General features: G+C 48.7%; 2 protein-coding genes across 8 annotated transcripts in view; one reads left to right on the forward strand and one right to left on the reverse strand.

The window, feature by feature from the left end:
* The window catches only part of LOC116845633 (protein bric-a-brac 2-like), a 509,307-nt gene that overhangs the window by 23,025 nt on the left and 476,305 nt on the right, over positions 1-9,977 (forward strand). The gene's annotated exons all lie outside the window — the stretch shown is intronic.
* Positions 1,290-9,971, reverse strand: LOC116845635 (MAGUK p55 subfamily member 7). 5 transcript variants are annotated; one of them, XM_032818575.1, is made up of 11 exons: positions 9,505-9,971; positions 7,879-8,165; positions 7,486-7,617; positions 6,894-6,920; positions 5,398-5,565; positions 5,036-5,107; positions 4,617-4,741; positions 4,411-4,535; positions 3,468-3,644; positions 2,837-3,180; positions 1,290-2,696 (listed from the first exon to the last, which is right to left on the reverse strand). In XM_032818575.1, the coding sequence occupies exons 1-11, from the start codon at positions 9,545-9,547 to the stop codon at positions 2,520-2,522; spliced, it is 1,677 nt and encodes a 558-aa protein (XP_032674466.1). In that variant the 5' UTR covers positions 9,548-9,971; the 3' UTR covers positions 1,290-2,519. The 5 variants fall into 5 exon arrangements, with proteins under 5 accessions (XP_032674466.1, XP_032674464.1, XP_032674469.1 ...); XM_032818573.1 differs by having other exon boundaries at positions 3,468-3,770; XM_032818578.1 differs by lacking the exon at positions 9,505-9,971 and adding an exon at positions 8,721-8,872 and having other exon boundaries at positions 3,468-3,770.

A 9,977-nucleotide genomic window follows, 5' to 3' on the forward strand; every position in this document is an offset into this window, starting at 1 on the left:
AAAATCGAAATATTTTTTCATCAATTCATGATAACATTTTATTAACACGTTCATTATTTAATTATAATTATTATATAATTTTGACGTAACACTGGCACACGCGCACACACACACACACACATATATACCGTGACGAATAACTGCCGCGTGTCTTGTCGATCGCGCGGACACGTGAAACCCGCCGTGATGGACAATAATAACGAAATGCATGCGCGCTCGCGCACCTAAATTACATTACACGTGAGAAGTAACGCGGTGAGTCTTGCATGCGAAAAGTTGGCCGGGAATTCTGAAATCTCGGGCCGCGGCGGATATGAGCGCGAACTCCCTCTCTTTCTCGCACGCGCGCGTGTGCACGCGAGCGTTTGCATACGTACAGGAATCAATATTTGCTGGCACTTCCAATGAAGGAGCCGTAATTTCGAGAGGAAGTCGTTGGCGTGAAGAGCAAAGTGGTTTCCGTGCCTGCTCGTGACGGGCTATTAGCCCCGCCGAAGAGTCCGCTGGTCGAGTGCAAGTCGCAGTTTAGACACGGACAGGATGTTCGTCACGCTCCTCGACATCGGCACTTCTTGACAAATGCCAGAATGGTACATTAATTGTCGGCCCAGAGAGTCCGGGAGTCCGGGGCGGGCGAGGAAAGAAACGATAAAGTGCTCGGCCTTGCCTGCTCCCGTCATTAAATGCATTCAGGAAATTAAAAAATGATATTTAGCAATCGCAAGAATGATTGATTTGGCGGTTCTCAGTCGTCGGTTCTTTGCCGAACGAAGAACCGTGAGAGGCGCGGAAGGAAGGAAGCGGGCTCTTTGTAAATCGCGTCGCGACCAAATCGGGAGTTTCGGAAGTTCACGACGCCAACTGTGCCTAGGCCACTTATTTTTACATAAAGCCTTTCGCTCGATCTGCTTGAGATTCCTCTTTTTCTTTTCGCGAATCGTCGAGCGAGTCGATCCATCGCTCGCCTGACACTGACCTTGGAAATAATGAACGCAGAGAGGAACGCGGCGCGCGAAATGAAAGCATATGAAAGACGTCAAGTATCCGTCATCGGACGCGCACGAAGGCCTCGTCTATTTTCTCTAATTCTCGGAAGATCTGTTTCACGAAAAAAATATTTTACCTAACATTCTTCCTTCTTCTCCCTCTCTTTCTGAAACGAGCTATATCACACTTAGGATTGGCATTGCGACAATATTGACCGACGTTAATTATAGTTAATTCCTCTGTCTATATCATTATTGGAGACACATAGAAGGAGGGGTGGGCTAAGCACGATCGTACACACGTTGAAAGTTTAATGCTTATATTTTCGATAACATACAGAGTTTACACCAAGGATGAATTATGCAACGTCGACTCGATAGTGCGAACTGCTTCTTGTTTTTTTGCGTTCTCGCACGTTGGCATTCCTTCCGTCGTCGTGGAAAAAGAAAGATAGCAACGTTTTGGTATTTGCGTGTACGTGTTTGTGATTGTGTATATGCACGCGTATGGAGTGTATATCACTGTGGAAAATACAGTAAGTGTGTGAGTGTGTTTATGTGTATGTATGTGTACGAGGCGACTGTCCGGATGTCGCGTTCTACAAGGTACGATACTTGATTTGGCAACAATTAACAACAATCGAGATCAAAGATCGTCCGCGTAAGCGAGTCTCTCTCTCGGCTCTCCGGCGAAGCTCCCGAAGTGAAACTCGACGCGAGTCTGCCGTCTCGCGAGCATTGATCCCGAGTCGCGCGAGATTTCCGCGGTCTCGGGAATACAATTTCACGGCTGGGTCCGCGGAGATACCGCGTCGTGACGCGACGCGATTCGAGAACTCGGCACACCGCCGAGTTCCCGCATGGTCGACAATGCGAGACCTCCCGTCGTTGGGCGAAGCGTCTTGTGGCAGTAAGGGCGCTAACGCGTAGCGTCGCCAAGACGTCCGACAGTCATCCGGGAAACAAGGGCGTCCTGGTGACGCGGACGACTTGGAGCCGCTCTGAGCTCGTCCTCGAGATTACTCCCTCGCGCTCGATTAATTAACCTACGACGTCGAGAAGACGCGCGTCGCGTTCGCTCCACTCGACGCACCGTCGCGAACGAACGACCAAACCAACAACGAACGACGCGGTATTCGACAATAAAAAAAGACTTCACATTCGTCTACGGCTCGTCTCACGACCGAGACGAAGCGGAGGATCGGGTTTCGCGAGTGTTCGAAACCGCTACGGGCTTAAAGGCGCGATTATCTTCTCTCCCTCTTTCTCTCTAAACTGGTGAACTGCGACTCGAAATGCGGCGGATTGGACGAGCAGGTGCATGCGTGACACCTGCCGGGTGCTATTGGAAGTGCAGAAGGTGCTGAAGCGTCGTCTCGTGCGTCCGATCGCGAGAAACGCTCGATCGATCTAGCCAGGTCGCGGCGAACGATCGGGCGTCTCCCCGCAACGAAACGGTCTCTTGCTCTCTCGGTCCCTTCGTTCCTCCGTAGCGCTTCGTCTGTTCGATTTCGGGTACGAAGTCTGCCGGTTTTATTGAACCCACGAGGCCGGCACCCAGAGTGGCTCGGACTCCACTCGGTGAATCGCGTTGACCAGCTGCTCGAACGCCATCGAGAGATCGGCGTTTACTATCACCTCGTCGAACAGGTGAGAATAGAGGAACTCTATCCTTTCCGCGCTGTGTAGAATCTCGTTGAACTCTTCGTCCTGCAATTGCCGATAGAGAGAAACGTTTAATCTCAGCTGGAGTGTCTCTCCAACTCCCCGAGAGAAGGAGAGACTCTTTGGATCGAGTCAAGGTTCATTTCCTAAGCGACAGTCCCGGGCATAAGAAATTCGGGTTTTACCGTGAAGCCTCGAGAGTTGCTCTCGTCAAAGGTCGACCTGGCTCTAGCCTCATTCCTGGTTTCCTTCAGCACCTCGAACCGCGGCGGTTTCACGTATACGACGTACGGCCTCAACTGCGACGTCCTCAGCATCTTGAGAGCCTGATAGTGAGGATTCAGGAAGCACACGTATCCGGCGTTCACGAGCGAGCTCACACTCTCGGAATTGGTGCCGTATAGGTTGCCCTTGTACTCGCCGTACTCGATAAACTTGCCAGCTTCGATCTCCTCCTCCATCTTCTCCCGTGTCACGAAATGGTACTCCTTGCCGTTTATCTCGCCCGGTCGCGGTGGTCTAGACGTATCTGAAAAGAAAACGCTAGTCTCTGAAGTTTAGCTTCGTGAACTACCATAATTTTACTAACATAATTTTTTTTTCGTTTATAACTATCGTAATTGTCTTAACTATTCTCTCTCCGATTAGTTTTCATTCAGTTCGTATTCGTCGAATCGCGTTTGACTCAGGTGTCGATCTCGTGTTAATTACACGTGAATTAAACCTTCGATTAAACTGAGAGAAGCTCGACGTTTTCAAATTAATTAACAATCCCTTTAACAAACTGAATGCGTTCTCGCTGGCTGCAGGACTTACAGGGAACGGGAGTCTTGTACTTCTCGGCGTCTGTCGCCATGAGCCGCCTCTTGAGCTCGTTCCTGCCGACCCCCGGTGGCCCGATGAGAACCACCGGCCGGTACAGGCCCGGCCTGGGGTAGAGTTTCGCGACCTCTTCGTAGGTCGGTACCTCTTCCCGGTCGAAGTCGTCGTTCTCTGCAGCGTCATACATGATTTTTTTAGTTTTAATTCCTTGCAAGTTGCACTTTGTGGGCGAGGCGTGCAAAGAGGTACTGGGACGGGGGCACAATGCGGGCAAAGGCACTGGAACAGAACACAAGCCTAACCGACGGTTAGGTCGTCAGGCCATCATCCGTTAAGAAAACGCAGCCGAGATCAGCTTACCGAGTTAACGGCTAACCACCTCGAGCTCTGCCGCGCGCGCGCGCGCGTACACACAATCGAGCATTGACGCGTCCTAAAGTATTTGAGATAGTCGCTACCGAACAGTAATTCATTATGCAACCTCTTACTCGTCATGTTAGTGTCAAGCTCACGTTAACGTCAATAGAGAATTGAGCGTTCTCCTCGTCGGAGCATGTTAACCTCTTCGCGCACGTCTACGAAAAGTTCTTTCGAATTTCATCTATTATTTGATTTTATTATATCTTCTTAGAGCTTAACTTCTTAACTTCCTCCTTCGGAACTGTGTACTTTGGAAAAACGAGACGCGTTCAAAGCGACGTGTACGAAGTTCCCCAAAGTTCAACGTGCTCCGAGCGTATATTCTACTTCGGTAACTTTGGCAACTTACGAGACATCGTGCAACACCAATCGATAACTGCCGCTAACAGTATGAACACTATGAGCATGAAAGACACGATGATGATGTTACGTGACTCGATGATTGATGAACGATTGCAAACTGAGATCGGGACAAGCGAGTTGCGCCGCGCGAACACAACAAACCCATCCGACATACTTATATTGTCTTCGTCCGGCTTCTCTTTCTGCTGTCTCTCGAGGAGGATCCTGCGTTCCTGAAGAGCCCTGCTGGGGATCAAGCCAGCTCTCATGTTTCGGTCGCCTTCCCGTCTAGCTTGCCACCTGCGTTCAATACAGCGTCGTGATAGTAACAAGTCGCGAACGCGCTCGAATCGATTCCCTTGAATCGATAAATCGTCTCACCAGTAGGCGTCGTCTTGACTGACGATGTGCAAGACGTCACCCTTGACAAAGTCCAAGCCAGCTTCCTTACAGGGAATGTAGGGATCCTCGGACGCCACGTACGAAAAGTGCGCCCTCACGCGAACCTGAACGATTTAGTTGTTTCTTTAGTGCAGTTTCGTTCCGTTGCAGTTTTATCGGGGGTTGCAAAAGTTTGTCGAGTTTTCCGCCATATTTCTTCTGTTCATATAGTAACTACAAGTGCCATGTTCAGTCAAAGAATTTATTATCGCTATTCACCCTATTTCTGCAACCTTCCGGTTGTAATTGCCTGATTTCATGTCAGAAAAATCACTCACTTTTTGCTACTAATGAAACCGTCGACGACTCGACGAATTTTTGCAAGCCTCTAATCTTATATAAGCACATCGAGATCCTACCTTGCTCTCCCTCACTCCGCTCTTGCTATCCGCGGGCACTATTTTGAACGTGATCGTTCCTTCCGAGTTTTGCTGAAAAAAAGCGAATTTACGCACAGGGCCCTTCAATAACATCAATCTGTTTATCCGGATATTCGAGCTGTGCGTTGTATCAAATATCGCTATCGCGTTAACAAAATGGAATATTAGTCGTAGGTTTAATTGATTCTACTGGTCGGTCTGTCAGGAACGATCATGGTTATTTTGAATTTATATGTACGTTAATTTAAATCGATTATCTCGACAATATCAATTCCAAGCGAGAATCTGAAGCAACTCGACGCTCGTTTAGGCTGGCCGGACAGCCTGTTTCTTTTTCCTACCAAAATATGCAAGACGAAGCTGGGCGTCCTCCCCTCGACGCTGATACCGTTGACCTCGCAGACCTCGTCGCCGACGTGGATGAGACCGGACCTGTCGGCCGCGCCGCCGTGCATTATTCGCGCGATCACAATCTTGCCAGTGACTTCGCAGGTTTTTATGGTCGCCCCCTAATGTCAAGGTGTAAACTAGTATTTTCATAGCGTTGCATCTCGCGCGCGAACGCATACTCTCTAGGAAGCACCTTCTTTTTTTCTCTTTCTCTCTTCTTAAAAAAAAATGAAAAATAAACAGGAGTTTTCGCGGGAAGGCGGATACGCGCGCGGCGCGTTGCGATCGGCGCGCGCCCTCGTCTCGTTTCCTCCCGAACGATCTCGCCGGATATCATCGAGATTGCAATGATTCGGACGAGCGTTCGCGCCGATACGGTTCCAAACAACACGATCGTCCGTGAGACACTCACATCATAAACGTCTTCAAGAGAGATCCGATATCTCTCTTTCTCTCTCTCTCTCTCTCTCTCACCCTCTCTTTCTCTTGGACGCCTATTCAACGATCATTCGTCCGGTCTCTTCTGGACTCTCGTGTCGTACGCTTCCTTATCGATGTCTACGTTTCCCGAGATCAGCAGAAGCAGGCATTCCAGACTCTGCTCGCGAACGAAATCGTATCGGACGTGCCGCATCTCTCGAGAAACACCACCGCAAAGTGTGCGAACTCACGCCTCGACGCCCTTCTGACTTAAGTTTGCGCGATCGCGCGCTCGAAGAGAGAAATATTAAGTCGCTGTGAGGCTTCTACAAAATATGTTTCATACCAATGTTTCAGTCTACAACGCGAAACACCTACTCTTCAAATAGTAATATCTCGAGCGAACTCCACGAGAGGCAAGTTTTGCACACTTTACGATATTCATAAACACGGTCATGCGGGACAATAACAACAGATACGGGGATTATAGTGTGACAACAGATTTTATTTACAAGCAAAACCATAAGAAAACAACTGAACGAAACGTAGATGCGGACGCAACAGAGGCAAACCAGCGAGATTAACAAATCCGTGCGAAAAAGGGCGAGGGTGAACAGCAGGCTTCGTATATGTACAGCTCGATCCGCCGCGTGATCTGTGTCCTGCGATCGTAGCGAACGATTTCGAGATCGAAGGTGGCTAGAGGTCTATGCTAAAGCAGAGAGTGAAACCGGTCGAATTCCTGCGATTATTAAATTCCCGCGATTCGCCGGTGTGAGATTTCATCCGCGGTTCTCTCTCACGCGGCGAACGTCGCGACAAACGAGCAAACTCCACTCGAATTCCACCGATTTCATTCCGGAGTGATGCGGGAATGAGGCGAAATGAAAAGAGGCAAAACAACAAGTAGCTGGCGGCCAAAATGTGTGTGTGTGTGTGTGGTACTAGACGATTTTTTCATACGACGTAAAGTCGGGTGTTATCACAGGTTCAGTACATGTTGTCTACGGGCATTCAGGCGACTTACCACGATCGGTTCAACCCCGGCGTCGCCCTTCGAAGCAAGTTTGACGATGAAAGAAACACGTGATTACTTGAGACAGTGCTTTAGCGTTCGTTCTTTTTTTTCATTTCTCTTTTGTTCGTACACGTTTCTTTTTCTTTCGCACGTACTCTCGTGTGAGGCTACTCTACTCTCGACTGGCAAAAGATCGCAAACTACGCAAGTTGTAGTACGTGACTCGCCTGTCTACGCCGATACTGGGGAGCGGTTCCTCGCGTCTCATGCAAAACGACGCGTCAAGTACAGAGAAGTGTGCGGGCGGAGAAACGGAATCGTTTTTTTGTTCTCTCTCTTTTTCTCTCTTTCTCGAGTAGAATATTTCCCGTCTTTCGACTTGTCCTCGCGCCTTCCTCGAGACGCGGATTGACACACGCGTACACACGCTCTCGATTAATTACTCGATCGTCCAAGGTCACAAGCTGCCTTTCTCTTCCCCTTTCTGACTCTCTCTTTCTCTCTCTCGCACCCTCGCTCTCGCGCTCCCTCGGGTTAATCGAGTGAATGACGTTCAAAGAAAAACACCTCAAATGCCGACTCTACGATCGATCTGACGTACCAGGGGCTCGTTCGACTTCACCAGCTGCACGATCTTCACCGTCTCCTCGTCCTCGTCCACCTCCAACGGTATGTCCGGTAGCCTCGGGTAGTAGTCCTTCTGAGCCACCGCGTCGTGGGCGCAGAGGAGACCCTTTGACAATAACAATTCAGTTAGAACGTGTATTGTTGAAAATGTCAGATCACTCGAGAGGTAATTTCTCAAATCACGAATGGAAATGAACGCGTCGATATTTTCTTATTCAGTAAATTAGTAGCGCAAATTAATTAATGTCAATATATCAATTGTCATTGCAAGATGCGACATTGTTGGAGAACACAGTTGCATAAGAACATTTTACATTTCATCATGTTTTGTAGAGAGCTTAGCTTTACTCAGTTGCCGCTTTAATACCTGGATATGCGGTTTCTGCAACAAATGAAAGAGTTCCTTGCATTCGGCGGAGACGTGTGTCTTGGTGGAAAGCAAATCAAGGACCTCGACGTCGATGTCCATCGAATTGGACAGTACGGGAAAGAACTTGTCATCCTTGACGTTGTTGAGGATCTTGTTGTGAACGTTCACCAAGGCGTTCAGCTCCTTCGATTGCAGCAACTCGCTCAGAAATCCAAATTCCTCCTCGGTGCAGCTGGGTATCTCCGACTTGCTCTCTTGCAGCGAGTTGAGCAGCTTGGACAGTGCTGAAACAGGTATACATGAGCTTCATTTAACAATGTAGCAATAATTTGCATTACATTGAGATCAAAACTCGACTTGAACGCAACTATGTTATGAGCTATGATAATTGAAATAAATCTTTTTCACTGTGATATTATACAGAAAGAAAAGATATGGTTCACATAACCAGAAATATTTAGTTGTGAGCAGTATAGCTACATCGCCTTAATTATCTTTGTATGATGGTAATATGTATGGTTGACACGACTCCAGCTACTTTGGTACATTAACTACACCAATGTAATCTCGGCAATCAACTGATCTGATTGTGACAACCAGAATCGGTTACATTTATCATGGTCAACATTCATGGGAACAACCAAATATCGTCACTGTAATTCAGCAATTGCTCTGTGGTTGCGGCAACTACATAATTAGTTGTTTCCTATTTTCTATTAAATCTGGCTGGCACAACCAGATTTATATATGGGCCAACCATATTGTTTCTTCCCCTGTAATACAAAAGTTGCGTTTCAGTCGCGTCCTCATTTCTTTTTCGTTAGTGTGAGGTTACTAACTAATACTAGAGCCAAAGTTCGACTGGTCGCGTAACTCCAAACGCAAACGTGATATCGTACGGAGCCAAACCCGAAGTCTAAAATTGGACTAATTAACCCTCGCGTTTCTACCGCAATTATTCCCGACTAAGTGCGACGGTTTCTCGTCACCTTTGCGTGCCGATCGATAAATTAATTTCTGAGCACAAAGCACTCTCTCGTTCGAGGCCTCCTTTCCTTTCGGCAAACTGGAGCACGCGGAAACGTGCGGTGCAGCTCGGTATGCTTAATGAACAACTGCTGGCGCGACGCGTTTCCTCGACCGCGATTTTATCGCGAGAGAGACCCCGTTGTTACCCGCGGTCGCGTTTATTTACTCTGGCTTGTGCGCTCTATATTTATAACGCACAATGCCCGGCGCGCGTTTTATTAATACGCGTCTCCGAGGACTGTCCAGTCATATCGGAGTTTATTCTCTCCGCAACCTGTGCCTCGATTACTCTTTTCGCTCTTTTCACAATACAAAGAGTTCATTCTCATCCTCGTCATCATCATTATCATCATTGTTGTCGCGATATCACTATTGTTGGCCTCATCAAGACCCAAAACTCGCTCTTCAAGCACTACTACCACCACTCCACCACCCTCAATTTTGACGCGCCAGCGAATCATGTCGTGCCGAGAACACGTGAAGACTCCTGACGCCGCTCTCTCTTTCTCTCTCTCTCTCTCTTTCTCTCTTCCTCGAACTTTACAAACCGCCAAGTTCTCCTCTCCCTCTCGTTGCAGGCTCACTCGCACTTACCAGGGTCCCAATTAACGTTTTCCATGACGATCACCGCTGTCATAATTTGCAGTCACACATATACACGCGCGTACACCTCGGGGCCAGGTCTTCCCGGGACGCGGCGGACGCACTAGGTGGGCGTCGCGACGCTCTCTTGGAGCCGCGGGTATCAGAGGCGGCGATAGCGGGATTCGGGTCGGCCGTGGTGTATTTCTGTCGGGGTCGTGCGCTGCGCCGCCGCGACGGTTCTCCCGGTGACGATGACGATCCGCTGCTTCCTCTCGTGTCGCGTTCGCGTCTGGAGTGTCGTTATCATAGCGAGAATAATCCGTTACGTAAGCAGCCTGTCACTCGACACGGGGTAGGATGACCGCCACCAGATAGGCCTGCCCCGTGCGACTCCTCGACATGACTCTGTCTCTCTTTCTGCTTGCTCTCTTTTTCTCTCTTCGTCTCTCTCTCTCTCTCTCTCTCTCTCTCTCTCTCTCTCT

Source organism: Odontomachus brunneus, unplaced genomic scaffold (genome assembly GCF_010583005.1).
Source record: "Odontomachus brunneus isolate Ranch 3 - 2012 unplaced genomic scaffold, Obru_v1 Obru_scaffold_054, whole genome shotgun sequence".
Classification (NCBI taxonomy): domain Eukaryota; kingdom Metazoa; phylum Arthropoda; class Insecta; order Hymenoptera; family Formicidae; genus Odontomachus; species Odontomachus brunneus.

Coding starts and splice junctions, on each gene's coding strand:
- LOC116845635 (XM_032818573.1), bottom strand. CDS start 9,547: ATGACAGCGGTGATCGTCATGGAAAACGTTAATTGGGACCCTG. Junction 7,618..7,878: donor TGCAGAAACCGCATATCCAG/GTATTAAAGCGG, acceptor TTATTGTCAAAG/GGTCTCCTCTGCGCCCACGA. Junction 5,108..5,397: donor GCTTCGTCTTGCATATTTTG/GTAGGAAAAAGA, acceptor GCTTTTTTTCAG/CAAAACTCGGAAGGAACGAT.